General features: G+C 45.7%; 3 protein-coding genes across 3 annotated transcripts; 1 reads left to right on the top strand and 2 right to left on the bottom strand.

Annotated features, from left to right (window-relative positions):
* Window positions 1–1,675: 1,675 nt before the first annotated feature.
* On the bottom strand, window positions 1,676–4,066 carry LOC144098910 (solute carrier family 25 member 32-like). Its single transcript, XM_077631861.1, has one exon. The coding sequence runs from the start codon at window positions 3,907–3,909 to the stop codon at window positions 2,941–2,943; it is 969 nt and encodes a 322-aa protein (XP_077487987.1). The 5' UTR covers window positions 3,910–4,066; the 3' UTR covers window positions 1,676–2,940.
* Window positions 4,067–4,082: 16 nt separating this feature from the next.
* LOC144098909 (ankyrin repeat domain-containing protein 16-like) lies at window positions 4,083–8,592 on the top strand. Its single transcript, XM_077631860.1, has 8 exons — window positions 4,083–4,412; window positions 4,467–4,625; window positions 4,798–4,920; window positions 4,989–5,086; window positions 6,576–6,727; window positions 7,194–7,352; window positions 7,442–7,520; window positions 8,491–8,592. The coding sequence occupies exons 1-8, from the start codon at window positions 4,204–4,206 to the stop codon at window positions 8,568–8,570; spliced, it is 1,059 nt and encodes a 352-aa protein (XP_077487986.1). The 5' UTR covers window positions 4,083–4,203; the 3' UTR covers window positions 8,571–8,592.
* Window positions 8,561–13,465, bottom strand: LOC144098911 (INO80 complex subunit B). The gene is made up of 2 exons (XM_077631862.1): window positions 12,728–13,465; window positions 8,561–9,158 (listed from the first exon to the last, which is right to left on the bottom strand). The coding sequence occupies exons 1-2, from the start codon at window positions 13,238–13,240 to the stop codon at window positions 8,751–8,753; spliced, it is 921 nt and encodes a 306-aa protein (XP_077487988.1). The 5' UTR covers window positions 13,241–13,465; the 3' UTR covers window positions 8,561–8,750.
* Window positions 13,466–15,335: the final 1,870 nt, after the last annotated feature.

Below are 15,335 nucleotides of genomic sequence, written 5' to 3'. Positions count from 1 at the left end.
TGTGCACGTGTGCAAAATTCTTTTTCAGAGACCGATTGTTTCTCGTTCAGAGGTAGTGCAGTGTCTGGCTCTCAAAAGAATCGAATGTCGTAATCTGCCGGGAAATAGCGACTCCAGAAGCGGTGGTGGCTGCCCCTCGCGTGTGGCTTTGAATAAAGCGGAATGTACCCCGTGTGTGTCGGTCGAAACAATCGGACAGTAAAGGATTTTTACAAAGTTCCTTCAACCAGCAGGGACACTGCACCCATTCGTGCACCCTGATTTTGTATGCCACCTGCCAGGGACGGCCAATAAATTCCACAAAGCGGGAACGAGGTGATGAATAGTCTGTAAAGTGCGGGTGCTGCAGGCAAGGCACAATAGCTAGTTATTTTACTTGTTAGTACACAAGATATTAAATGCTTGGTAGCAAAAATGCAGGCCAAATCAGCATTCGAAGGCACACTGCTGAACGCATGTGAACAAATTTATGTAAACTACGACCCTCCTGATGATGTGGCTTGCCTGGGTTCTGCTAATGTTTTGCAGTGTTGAGCAGAATTCAATATCTGGACCAAATACACCTTAGGATGCTGGTTGGTATTGCTGGCCAACAGGTATACTATTTGGAACGCCCAAAACTAAACATCTAAAAATTATGAAAGTGGCCGATCCTCAGTGTAACTGAAAACTAGTTGATATTCATTTCTGAACATATGGAAAGGAAGCATCTGTGGAAGACAGTCGGCAAAAATAGTTTCAGCCTTGCATTATACTGAAAAATTTCCAGCACCACATCTTACAGGGGATGGTGAAGTGCCTCGGGGGCATCACTGCTAGGTGGCCCTCGCATTAGCATCATCGTGAACAATTTGCTGTGCCAGCCGACTGGCTCCGAGGTGTCTGGGGCCCACGAACCAACAATCTCCTCTGGAATTACTGGCTCAGCTCATATGTTACATAGTGCAGACAGACAAAAGCTATTACTATGATGTGCAAAGCACTGGCCCACCTGGCCTTGTATATACAACACTTGAAACCATGTGAACCAAATTTGCCCAGAAGAGCTTATTGTGGGTGAAAATAGGAATTGTTTTCTAATGAGTGAGCATAACTGCAGCAAACTGTCATTTGTCTTCATTTAACAATATTTCACACTGTGTGCACCTGAAGCCTAAGTGCTGTAAGCTAGGGCTAGCACATCAAGAAAGCTAATGTCAAAGCGTGGACATCTTGAGCCCTAAAAATTTGGTAAACAAGTGCAATGATTGCAAAAAAAATTAAGCAAAAAGTAAGCTACACCCAGAAGTCGAACACGAAGCAGACTGAGGCCGTACTAATAGATAGGGCATAGTTAAAAACCACATGCATGCAGTAAGACAGAAAGATGGCAATGTCGCTGGATACTGGGATAAGATATTTAAAATAGCAGAGAATTCATTCCCGATTCGTGAGGCAGCCAAACCAACCAAGGGACAAATCCTAGATGCAATAACTAAACTTAATTGAACTTCTGGCTGTGACACACATAGTCTTATAAGCAATGAAGAGGGGACAATTAGCAGGAGATCCCGTGATCGCAGGTCTACTGAAAGTCAGTAAAAATAATATGCATGAAAACTTCGCAATCCTGCACATGCAATGCCTTGACCTCAAGTATATAGAGTATGTAATGATAACAACAAACACACCAGACTAGCTTCCAAGAATAAGTTTTTATGATCCACATTTTGTAGCAGTGACAGCAAAAAAACCTCCAATATTGAATTTTTGTCATTACACTTTGCGATAATTTTCCCATTACACTGAAATTATTAAATTATCTATCTCTAAAATACCATAAGATTTCTTTTTAAGCTGATCTGTCACAACTTAATCAGACACAACAGTTCTTCAACATATAGCAGTACAATTTCCTTGTATTTTGTTATTACTGCCTTTTCATGAATAAAATACCTTTACCTACTGGGGCAAGAGAAAAATACTATAGATGATAGAAAATACTATTTCTGCTACATTAAAAACAATCATATATAGTATTTTTCTCTTGCTCAGGTATTCATTTACTGATATTTGTTTCAATTTATCACCATTTCATTACTTTTTCAAATCTTTCTTTGCAATGTTGTTTCCTTTCCTTTTCCTGCTCTCTATTTTTATCTTCACAGACTCCCACTACTGCTGTCTCGATGTCCACTGAACATGGACAAGAAACGTCTGAAGTAGAACCGACGACCGATAACTGGAACCAAGATAACTCTCAAAGTGAGCGTGACAAAGCAAATTCTAGGAGAGAAGAGAAACGAAGGCAAAGCTGCATTAATGAGAGAGAAAGAATACCTTTACTACAACACTGTGTCTGGCACTAAGAAGCTAGAATACCTTTAAGGGGCTATTGTGACGATGTTGGGAAGTTGGCTGGGATAAAGTTGGCAGACGCCATGTCTGATGCAAGACAAGAGTAACTGGAGATCACTGGTCTTTCCCCCTAAAATGATAACCTTATGCAGGTATTTTCTTCGTGCTTAAAAACGGAAAGCAACTGCTAAAAAAGAATGCATTTTGTGCCATTTTACATCTCTTTATTTCATACCAATGAACTTAATATCACTGAAGGAAGCTGCATCATAAGACTAGATCACAATGCCCACCATCACTTGGTTTGTTAGTTCCTTTTTGGCCAGGCATCAAATGTAACAGAACTTATAGCTTTAAAACATATAAACAACATTAACAACAATGCTGACTATGTCTTTTGCTTTGCAACACATTATACATCAACTACATAACAATGAGCGTCAACCAGGTAACAAAAAAAATATGCTCATTACTCATACTATTCTAGAAACTATCATTTTTATACTTTACACTTGCTATGTAACTTAGGAACTGCCAACGATACACTTTACTCTGCCTAAAAAAAGCCAGCTTTACGGCACAATCACAGCAAAAGGCTCCCGGTCAATTATCTTTGCTCACAAGCCACTTTGCAACGTTCTCGTACACAACGAAGGTTATCGCAGTGGCCGGTGTGACACGGAGCGTGTTAGGCACCAATCCCTTGTAGAAACCCTTGTAGCCCTCGTGTCGCCAGGTTCTGGTTATACAGTCGAAGACACCGGCGTACTTCTTGTGCTGATCCTGCAGTCTCGCTCTCACCACCTGGTACGGGTACGTCACAGTCGTCGCAAACAGTTTGGAGAGGGCCGCGAAGACGAGGTACTCCACTGTACCCAACTGCTTCGTGGCGTCGTCTCTGTAGTGGTTGTCATAGAATTTCTTCATTTCCTCGTACGCCATAAACTGCAGCGCGCCGTGAGACACCCCAAAGACGCCCGGGATGAAACCTCGGTAAAGACCCCGGACTCCGTCGACGCGGTAGATTTTCCTCAAGGCGTCAAGCGTGTTCCGGTACCGGAGCTCTTCCGGCAGCTCCGACGTTCCGTACTGAAGGCACATTCTCGTTTTTACGACCCACACCGGATTCGTCATGATCAAAGTAAGAACACCTGATTGCGCTGCTGCCAACATGTGCTGCCCCGGTCCGAGACGCTCTTTCTGATAGCGCGCGGACATCTGGGATTTGATGGCGTTGTAGAAGAGGAAATAGAAACCCCACGAGGCACCGGCGCCGATGCAGTTGGGAGTCACACCTCTGTAGAATCCCACGATGCCTTCTTGCCTGAAGATCGTGGCAACCGCATTGAGCAGGCCACGGTACCGCGGCCTACTCGAAGTTGTACCGTCATTGACGGCGAACCGTATTTTCAACAAGTCGAACGGATGCACGGCCAAAGTTGATGCCACTCCTCCAGAGACACCGGCGATCAAATGGCCTGACTTCACGTGGGACAAAAATGAGAAGATGCCAGTACTGTAGCGATCACCGTTGCCGGCGCAATCGCGTGACATCTTTAGCGAACTGGACATTGCTCCGTCAATCGGCTCTACAGTAACCCCACTGTCGAGAGGTTCACCCGCAAGGCGAGAGTCGAGCGAAGGCGCAATGTCTCTGCAGTTTCTGCATTATCACCAACCGCGCTCCTTGAGTACGACGCGCGACACGGCGCGACTGCGAAATCTCCTTTCGCCTTCCTTTGGCTTGGATGTGGCCTTGTGGATTGCGGCCTTGGATTTGGCTGCACGTAGCCGAAAGCAAGTCGAGTCAAGCTTGTTTCCCGTTTCACTTTGCCCCTTCGTAGAGTCGCGCAACATGCTTTAAAAATGCCGTACTGCGGCTCAGAGCAAGTGAACCAAAGGCTCCTTGAGTGCGCTCAGCATGACGATGCCGAAAATCTGAGGCTTACGCTCAACCAGATCTGCGGTAACGATACTGAAAAACGTGCGCTCTACTTGCGAGACGTTAGCTACGAGAAATCTGGCGACACTTTGGCTCATGTAGCATCGCGGTACGGATCTCTAAATGTACTCAGGTGAGTGGCATCTGGCACGAAAACAAAGCAGATGCTAAAGTGAACTGCTTGCAGGTTCTTGTGCGAGGAAGTCAAAGGCCTGGCGATCCTTGAAAGCCAGAACTTTGACGGGAAAAGACCCCTGCACGAAGCTGCCCAATCATCTCGGCTTCATGTCGTGCAGTTTCTTATCGATCAAGGATGTCATATTGACCCCTTAAAGAGGGCTGACTGGTAAGATGCTTGGCTGGATCCACCAAGACACTACATCCCTGCTAGACTTGTTTAGGTCGTACACGGGCCGTGTTAGCCTGAACAGCATGAAATTACCGTTTCATACTGGAAAAAAGTATTGTATTCCTATATAGTGTTCCCTCTTCGGTTTATTTTTACGCATTGGCTGCAGGACACCGCTCATGTTGGCTTGCACCAAGAACGACCTGGCGGTGGTCCAAACACTTGTCCACAGGGGCGCAAATGTAAGGTTGCAGAATAAAGATGGCTGGACACCGTTCCACATCGCTTGCAGGTGACGTTTATTGCAAAATTTCTTATTATAAATAGCACCGACATGCACTACGTCGTTTCTCTACGCAGGGAAGGCCATGTGGATATAGTATCTTACCTCATGGATGTGTGTCCAGATGCGTGGAGCAGTAGCAGCAAAAACAAGAGAACCCCACTTCACACAGCTGGTAAGATCTAGAACTCTGCGTCGAATGTCATAATTGCTTGGTGTAAGTTCATAAATGCGGATAACGTTCACCGCCTTGGGTGTCATGGAAAAGCATCTGTGTAAACCACCAATACAGTGTGCAGTGTGCTTAAGGGTGTGTCTAATGCCCCAAGATGCTGTAAACTTTAAACATGGGAATCATAATTATTCTCTATAGCATGTGAGAATTGTACCTCTCGCTTTAAGTTGGAAGATAGGTGGTAGCATGTGATTACTTGCAGTAACTATTGTCTGTTTTTCAATATGTAAGCACAGTTAAGCTGGAACTGTTCAGAGGACTTCGTCATTATAAAAACACTGGAGCAGTGCTTTCCACTATATCTATTGTCTGAATTATGTTTTTCATAGATTTAGGCAGAATACATGCATCTACTCTACAATAGTAAGCTAGGTATAGATAGTAGCATTTATATCGAACATGTTATACGGCGATGTACACGATCAAACCATTCCAAAAAATTAAAAGAATATATGTGCCGAACAGATACCTTTCAAAATTCCTTTTTTCCGAGAAGCGTCCGTCAGTGGAACACTTTGCCTTGTGACGCTGTGGAATGCCCGACTGTCGAATCTTTCTTATCAAAATTGAAGTGCATAAGTTAACTCAACCTAAGCGTTTTTGGTTCCCGCTATTGATATTGCTTTGTGGTTGTGATTATTGTCATTGCTGATGGATCAGCGTATGTCTACCGTTAGTGTTTATTTACTAAAGCGTGCTATTGATGCCAGTGTTCTTGTGTTATGTGCCAGTGTTGTTTCTATATGCCTGAACAGCGCGAGCTTGTACAAAGCATTTTTCTTTCTTATTTTTTCTTTTTTCTCTCGGTGTTAATCTGCTCAAGCAGGCGGATGACACCACTGTTATCATTATATCTTGTAGCGCTTTTTTGTACTTTCTTCACCATGTATGCTCACTCCTGCCAAAGGCCTTCTGCGAAGGCTGCGAAGTATGATAAATAGTGGTCAAATGTTTAGGGGTACCCCCCAAGGTGGAGTAGATTTGTAATAAGGGAGTAATTACTCACTGGCATCCACCCGAGCGCAGCCATACGGCTACAAAAAAAAGCTATACAGCTTTCTCAGAAACTTCGCAGTTAAAGAAAAATTCATCCTGGTCCGGGGTTCGAAACCAGGAACACCACTTCACCGGAGCAGTCTCTCTACCAACTCAGCTAACTGGGACGGCAAGCTTATGGTAGGGCAAGAGCGAATTGATCAATGGCTCGAAGTGGGAACAGTATTGGTCAAATATTTAGGGGAATCCCCCAAGGTTTCCATTGTAGCCGTATGGCTGCGCTTGGGTGGATGCCAGTGAGTAATTACTCCCTTATGATGATAAGTAGTGCGTAGTGAAAGCATATTATGTAGTATACAAAGATATGCCCTGCTTTTACAATTCCTGCTACTTTACACTTTCACCAGGTGAACAATTTTCCTCATTTCTACAGCCTTGCATGGCCACTTGGAGTGTGTAAAGCTGCTTCTGACTAGAGGCAGTGATCTGCCAGACATGGTAGACAACTGTGGCACAACTCCCTTCATGGATGCTGCTCAGGCTGACCAGGTGGCTGTCATGGACTGCCTGGCAGAGCTCCACAAGGTGCACCTGTTTCCCTTCTGAAATGGGGTTCACGAGATATTTATCACGTTGCTGCTAGCGTTCTCTCAGCTTTGTTGCTCGGAGAGAATTTGCAGATAGTACCGTAACAGAACTGTAAAATCTAATGTGGTTTGTTGTAGTAAGTACTATCACAGCTTTTAGAGGCTCTTAATAGCTAGCAAAGCTTAAAACACAGTTTAGGTTTAGAAATTGTGCAGATAACCAGCTTAGAAGCATGATGCCTTACAGTGTAGACATATAGGAAACTGAATTTTTGTTTTTCTATGCACAGCATAAAACCTGTGAGGTTTTGTAGTGTTACATAATGCCAATATCACAGCGCTAGTTGCTCTCTGGAAACTCTCTTCTGACGCTAGCACGGAGAGCTGTGAATGATGGGATGGCAAAGGTTGAAAGGAGCCAGCATGAGATTTGTTCTGAAACCAGACTGCTTCTTCTCAGACAGGTTGATCTGACCAAGAAAGACGTGCTAGGCAACAGCAGCTTGCATCTGGCAGCCCAAGCAGGTGCCCTGACAGCCATTCGATGTCTAGTTGAGAATTACGGTGTGGACATTGGCAGTGTCAACGCTTGGGGTCAGACCCCACTCCATGTGTCTGCGAAGGCAAGTGCATGTTACAGCTGAATCTGAAGGAGCATTTGAAATGACAGGGCGGGGAACAATTCATCAGCCAGACTTCTTGCCTTTTCCAGATGGGTCATGTTGACACAATCCAACTGCTGTTTGATCTGGGAGCCAAGTGCAATGCCATGGATAATAAGGGCCGCACAGGTGGGCACACACTTCAGTTCTCCATTCTCTGTCCACAACTGTATACAGTTTGCCGCTCTATGAAAGACACCCTTGCCCACCACATAAGGTGTGTTCTCAGCAGTGTACATACAGCCTTTGTCAGAAATATCTGGAACACAAGAGTTCACTGGCCGTTCAGCCACGCATTGAAATACCTCCAGCACCACTCCAGTAGGCAGCCTTGCAATCTGCAAAGGTGCATACTACACATCCTGACAATGAACTCTGTAAGCCAGAAACTTTTTACAAAGACTATGTCACGGTTGCATTATTTCGCCTCCATCGAAACGCGGCCGCCGCGGTTGGGTTCAACTGAGACTGTCAGCATGCTTGTAGAATTACTACCGTATCAATCGATAAATGGTTTTGTTTCACTGCACAGTGGGTGGTGAAATATTGGTAGGGCCAAGACTCTGCAAGAACTTGGTCAAAACTTGACCAACTTCCTGTGTGAGCAGATCATGCTTAATAAACACTGTGGTACGCATAATGCATGTCTTAAGAAAATATGCAGACATAACAGCAGGGGAAATGATGTTGGTGATCAGAATGTACTGGGTGACAAAAAACCATTAATTCAGTTATGCCAGTCACACAGCCGGTTCATCTTCCGGCTATGGTATAGGCTGCAATTTCTAGACCTGTATTACCCACAGGGATTTGTCAGAGTAGCTGCGTACTTTATTTGGCATAGATGCAAGCTGTTGTGTTGGTACTAGTGGTGTACGAAACTGGGCAGTGGCAACCTTGGGCGTGAGAGTGTGGACGATTCTCATCGTGTGGAGAGCCAGTCATGGTTTTGTGTGCCTGCTCTGAGTAAATCATTTGTTACAAACTTGACAAAACCAAATGAGGCAGTCCAAAGGATAATGGGGAATGATCACTGCAGTGGTTGCTTTCCTTAAATAAGTTCCGACAATGTTCTTTGCTTTGTTTTCCCTCTCAACAGCTTACGACCTGGCAAAAGATGGTGGCCATAAAAGCTGCTGCGAACTCTTGCAATCTCAAAGCACAAGAGAGCAACAATAAATAGTCTTTTATATGCAAACTGTACAAGTCTTCATGCCAGCTGACATTCATTTACACTTGACCCACCTTGGTCATGAAGGACGAGTGTCTTCCTTACCGTGCATGAACATTCCTCTTAATGCACCAGCACACAGCAATGCGAAGAAATTAAAGCCAGCCAGTGCCGCAGAAAACAGATGTTCAAACACACATCTGCAGCATGTTTGCTTTGTAGCACTCTAGGCTGCACAGAGGCACACCAGTCTTAGAGCACGAATACTTCTTTGGGTTGGTGCAGCCCTTAATACCGCACAGTGTCCGCTGAGGGTACTCACGGGGACCGGCAGGTGCCAGTGGAAATGGCACACCGGTGGGGAACAGGAGCATCGTGCCAGCCTCACTGCGCACCAGTGACACTTTGGGTGGCGCATCAGCCTTCTTGGCCAGCTTCTTGCCAGCCCTCAGCCGTGAGTCTGACTTCTTGAGGAGCCGCTCGATGGTCTGCTTCTTGTCCTTCTCCTTCTTTTCCTCAGCTTGCTGTTTGCGCTTCTTGGCGCGCTGCATCCTCCGCTGAATCATCTCCTCTGTCATCTCCTTGGCAGGCTCTACCTGCAAATCATCTGTGTTATTTGGGTGTTTGCCAAAATGGTTTATATATTTATTCTAACATTTTTGATTGCCTGGAGACTTTTAAGGGATAAGAAACAGGGGCTGACATAACCCCTCACTGCAGCAAGTCCGATTTCTTTAAGCATGTACAGCAGAGAGCGAGTGCAGTGTACGTAACTCTCCTGGCCAAGCATGACACAACCTAGAGGTGAGAAGCTACAAATAATTCCTGATGGGTGCCACAGATGAAGGTGATTATTTATTTTAGGATTTTACCAAAGCATTTACTGACAACAGTTTCGCCCAGTATATAATCAGCTCCATATTGAGCACAAGTCGAAGCCTTAGAATGATTCCAACTTTGCCTGTTTTACAAGAAGCAGCACAGTGACCTTGCATACATGTAAGAGATGAAGTCGAGGGTTGGATGGAAACCCATTTGGTCGGGGGTGTACATGAAGGAGAATGCAGAACACCGACCAAAATAAAAAATTAATTTTTACATGACGTTCCAGCTCCCACACGGGATCCTTGTCCGCAAACAGGTACAGATGTGAAAGGCTGGCTATTTACGCTTAAAATTAAAAATGTGCCCTAGAGATCACATGCAAGAGATTAGAAGCAAAACTAACACAGCACAGGAAAGAACACGGCACATGCACACATGCATGTTCTTTCTTGTGCAGTGTTAGATGCGCCGCTGTTCTCTTGCATCATGCACCAACTTGCGCAACAATCCATTATTCTTAATACAGCATGGATGAACATGATGAAGGCAACTATGAGGACGCCACACTGTCACTAGCACCAGCTTTCAATGAGGCAAGATGGTATAATATTTCATGCTTATTCTGACATGGACACAAGGACACAAATGCTAAAGCACTTCGATGTTTGTGATTTTTGCACGACGTTCTTGCACCCATTGTCAGTTGTCTGCTTCCATATGTAATTGAGCAAAAACATGGGTGCAATTGACAAAGTCAACCACCACTGCAAAGGATGTGCCTTTGTATGAGAGTAAGGGAAATAGTGGCAGAAGCCTTTAATGAGCTTAACTAAGCTCTACACTGGTAAGAGCATCTTCGGTTAACCCATTCCCTTCCAAAGACTGCAATGCACCATCCTCACTTTAAATATGCATCAGAAATGGCACCAGATACTTGGCTGCTAATTTTTAGATAGTAGTTTTCACGCCAAATGACACCAGCTGCTCAAGAGTTTAGAAAATATATTGCAGGAAAAAAATTGTTTTCTCGCTGCTTCTTTTGAACATGAGCATGGCATCGCGGGAAGACAAGTTTCAGGGGGGCTGAAACTCATGTGCTCCCTTTTGGCAGTCTCAGACTGCAAATGCCCTAAAATTTTAGATGATAGTGAAAGCAGTGATTGTGACTTTGTCCTCAAGGTGAGGATTATTACTTGGACTCTGAGCCTGGCAGTTCTGACGTAGCATAAGTCCCGGCTTGGATGTCTGAAAGTGTGGAACGAAATATTCGTCAATGTCATATATTTGGCTGTTTACATCAGGTATAGATTCTACCAAGAGTGACTGAAAAAGTATGTGCTACGCTGAGGGAAAAATTTTTCTCGTCGAAAAGACCTCCCGGCACAAGAGCATGGGAACCAGCTGTAGCTACATCCTAAATGAGTCCAGAGGCTTGTCAAGGGTACCATTTTTATCATCAAATACCTTCCAATGACAGCATAGCAGAAAACATCATGTAAATGTTTACTGTAGAAAGCCCAGGAAAAAACAGCGAAAGCTGTTGGGAGTGCGAAGAGTGCCACTTTGCAGTTCAAGCACCTGGCTCCAAGATTTTTCACAAAGAAAAATTTTACAAGCTCTATATTTGTAATTGTTTTAAGAGCCGAATACAATTAAATTTTCTCGTATGCGCACTTTTCAGCGAGAGTTATTGCTAATCCTTTCCAGCAAACCAGTTCTTGTTGTGCCGTTGCGGACGGCGAGCAAAAGCGAATGGGTTAACAAGTGTGCCACATCATTATCAACCTAACAACATTCACTGCAGGGCAATGGCCTCTCCAAGCGACCTCCTAAAGGCCTGCCATACACCAGCTGCGGCTACTATGTCCTGGTAAACTTCCTAATCTCATCTGCTCAGCTGACTCTGCCACCTGCTGCTATGTTAGCCTTCTTTTGGAATCCACCCGGTTATCCTAAAGTGCCATCGGTTATCTTCCCTTTGCACTACATGTCTTTCCCATGCCCATTTCTTGTCGACTTTTCACTAACTCAGGCGTGTTCCCTGACTCATTCTGTTGTCTTTCTCTCTCTTAATGTTGCGCCCACCACTTTCCTTCCCACAGCTAGCTGCACAGTTCTCAATTTAATTTCAAGCCTTTTCATTATCCTCTGGGTTTCTGCCCAAGTGAATACTGGTAAGATACAGCTATTACATGTTTTCCTCTTGAGGGATACTGGTAAGCTGCTATTCAAGACCTGACAGTACCTGCCATGTGCACTTCATCCCATTCTTTGTTACAGCCACTTCACTATCGTGGTCAGATCTGCAGTCACTACATCCCCTAAGTACATGCATTTCTTTACAGCTTCCAAGCCTCTGTAGCCCAGTACACAGCTGTTACCTTCAGAGACTGCTGAGCGCTACCTCAGTCTTAATCATAATTTTTGGACCCACCATCCTGCTCTATCTGCCTAGGTCCTCAATCATGCTCTGCAATTCACCTCCCACCCCTCCTCAATCATGCTCTGCAATTCACCTCCCACCCCCAAAGTTTGTTAGCATGGCCATGTCATCAAACAATCGCAGACTACTAAGGCATTCTCTAATATCTTTTGTCCCTACCTCATTGCAATCAAATTCTTTAAATACCTCCTGTACACACACGGTGAATAGTAGCGGACAGATCGTGTCTCCATGGTCGCTGCAGAGCCCCTATAGACATTTTCTAGCTGTGTATACCTCTTCATACTCCCAAGCAGTCAAGAATGCTGATGATGAATACCTGTATGAATGCTGATGTTCTGACCTAATCACATGTTTTCTCATAATCTATGAGGGCTACATATACAGATTGGCTGTATTCTGTGCATCACATGATTGATAGTTGTTCCAACTCTATTAACACCTTAGCAAATACCCTGTAACCAAAAGGATGCTGCAATCTCAACAACCTGATCACTCGAGAACCTGCAAACGACAGACATACACATCCCACTGAAACTCGCGGAGGATGACGATTATGAAAAAACAGCTTGCATGAGAGTTTCCTAACCCAAAATTCTGGCCCGTCTTCACTCTGGAGAACGCTTTGATGGGGCTCGCATCACGAATATGTTAGGCTGAACGATCGTGAATTATGGGAAAGTTTAAGTAACCGTTGCAAATGGTAACTTTCGCTCTTAAAAGTAATTCTGACCAAAACGACCGTCAAGGCTTTAAAGTGACATTTATCGAGGCGTCTATGCAGACGTCGTCGTACAGGAATGACACTTTTGTATGGTGAAAGTGCCCAAACGAAAGCCACGGCCGATGGCTGTTTAGGTTCAACACTGTATAACAACGCTAGAACCGCGTGCTCACCTGCTGGAGCGGCGTCGGACTGTCCTCTTCCTTGTCCTTGAGCGACTTGCTCTCCAGCAGCGCCCGTTGTCTGGCAGTCATCAAGGTCGGGTCTTTCATCTTGCGCAGTTCGTCGTCCACCTCCTCCAGCCGGCCCGACTCGAGGGCTTCGAGCCAGGCCTCTTCTTCGTCATCGCTGTCCGCGCTAGTGTCTCCCGAATTGGCCTTGCTGCTCGACATGACACTCGGAGTGTCGGGTTCGGCAATGCTGCGCTTCACCTTGGTGACATTCTTCTCCAGCGTCTGGCCGCCGATCTTGATCTTGAGCTTCAGCGCGGGCTTGCTGTCTCCGCTCCCGCTCTGTGGGCTCGCGGGCGGTGACGGCGCGCCGTCCTCTTCTTGGTCCGTGCCACCACGCTTGCGCTTGTGTTTCTTGTGCTTGTGTTTCTTGTGGCGCTTGTGCGGTGGTAGGCTCAGGATGTCGACAGGAGCATCTTCTTTCGCGCTGGCGATTTCCCTCTTCTTTGGCATCATAGCTTGGAGGAGCGCAACGCCAAAATAGGCTCGGCCTAAGGACCGCTAACTGCCTTCGCCCGCGGCACTAAATCGTAAGCATAGGTTCCTTGTTCAGCTAACGATTTGGTAACTTACTGCCAATCTAATTAACATTTTTTTTTTCTTCCAAAAGCCAGGCTTCGAGCCAGGCGCTCACCCGCAACAACGGAAACAGCAACTGTCCGCAGATTGCCGCAGGCAGGCTGCAGGCGTTAGAGTCAGCAGGCGTCGGTCCAGCCTCTTGATAAACATAGCCCTTCGACTGAAAAAAGCCTGCAGGGATCTAGTAGTAGGCGGCGCCGCCGCGGCGCTGCTATACAATAGCGAGTAATTATTTCATTCATCATCATCATCATCATTTAGTAAGGGGACTGCTTGGTCCTGAAACCTAAGTCCATAAATCAGCAAAGCATATTTAGGGGCTTTAGTTGGTCCTACGTCTTGCCCCTGGCAGCGAAGGGTCGAAGGTGCGAATTATGTGCGAATCAGCAGCACGAGTGGCCTAGGGCTCGAAACAACGCCTTATCGTGTAAGAACATTCGCATGGACTGCGGTCGACTTCTCATGCCTAAAAAGTGACGTCAAGAGAGGCAGGCAGCAACGAATATCACAATTACACACCAACGCGCACGCTGCACAAGTAGCTCGAACGCTTAATTATCCTGGCTGGTCCTGTCTGGCTGGGCATGTCGAGAGAGCGCGGTGGCTGAAAACGTCACTACGACTGTTTTTATGAAGGCAAAACGTTAAGACGCCCGTGTGCTGTGCGATGTCAGTGCACGTTAAAGATCTCCAGGTTGTCGAAATTATTCCGGAGCCCTTCACTACGGGATCTCTTAATTCCTGCCACTCCCTCCTTTATCCCTTCCCTTACGGCGCGGTTCAGGTGTCCAACAATACATGAGAAAGATACTGCGCCATTTCCTTTCCCCAAAAACCAATTATTATTATTATTACCATTTGTGCATTTTTCCATTTCAACCAGTACAATTTGAGCACGAGTACCCGGGTTCGAACCCGACCGCGGTGGCCGCGTTTCGATGGAGGCTAAACGCAATTCAAGGCGCCCGTGTCACCCGTGTGCTGTGCGATGTCAGTGCACGTTAAAGGGGCCCCGAAACACATTTTCAGTGCATTGTTTTGCCTGTTGGTTGCATAGCATTTTGTTTGCTTGTATTTTGAAATTTATTCATTGAATAACTCCCGTACGTTCCTATGCATTGATTCTCGTAATTCTTTTTGAGTCAGCATCTGTTACATAAAGAATCCATCTGAAGTGTAACCGGCATCCGTTCAAGCGGTGTTTCGCAGCCCTTTAATGATCCGCAGGTGGCGCCAAAATTATTCCGGAGCCCTCCATTACGGCACAGTGCCTCCTTTATCCCTTCCCCACGGCGCGGTTCAGGTGTCGGCCGAGACGAGATGCGAGACAGATAGTGCGCCATTTCCTTTCCCCAAGAACCAATTTTCATTTTACAAATGACTGTGCAAAACATATGGCAGGCCGTCATTGTATCGAGAGGCTTTGGAGGTGACGTCTGAAGATGCTAAAGATGCAATATGCATAGCTTCCGAGATTAAAACATACATTACTTTTAAAGACCACACCTTTTGTATTATTTTCCTGCTGCATTGCTAAAACACGAAGCTTGTTCGTCTGTGATGGCGCTACAGCAAACGTTGGCCACAGCCATGGCTAGAGCGCTACATTCCTAGAATATCGGTGGTACTGGCGATGCGAGGGCTCCTTGTCACAGGGAATATCTGTTGCTAAGCCGTCGTTATCGCTTCAGATGATGCGGCTGTTGCGACGCGCGTCCTTTCTTTCAATCTTATTTCTCACATCTCTTCAAACCTTACTGTCTGCACGTGGCAGCGATTGTGGCTCAGCTTGAGCTAGTGGGCAGGCCCCATGTACTTTCCTTTTCATTCTTTCTTCAGTCACAACTCACCTTTTTAACAATATTTAGCGTTCCCTGGCGTCCTGTGTGGAGTGCGCGTCAAAAAATTGAAAACTGGTTTTTGGGGAAGGAAATGGCGCAGTGCCCGTCTCAAACTTCGGCGGACACCTGAA

This window comes from Amblyomma americanum, chromosome 7 (genome assembly GCF_052857255.1).
Source record: "Amblyomma americanum isolate KBUSLIRL-KWMA chromosome 7, ASM5285725v1, whole genome shotgun sequence".
In the NCBI taxonomy this organism is placed as follows: domain Eukaryota; kingdom Metazoa; phylum Arthropoda; class Arachnida; order Ixodida; family Ixodidae; genus Amblyomma; species Amblyomma americanum.
This window is presented reverse-complemented; position numbering and strand designations above follow the sequence as displayed.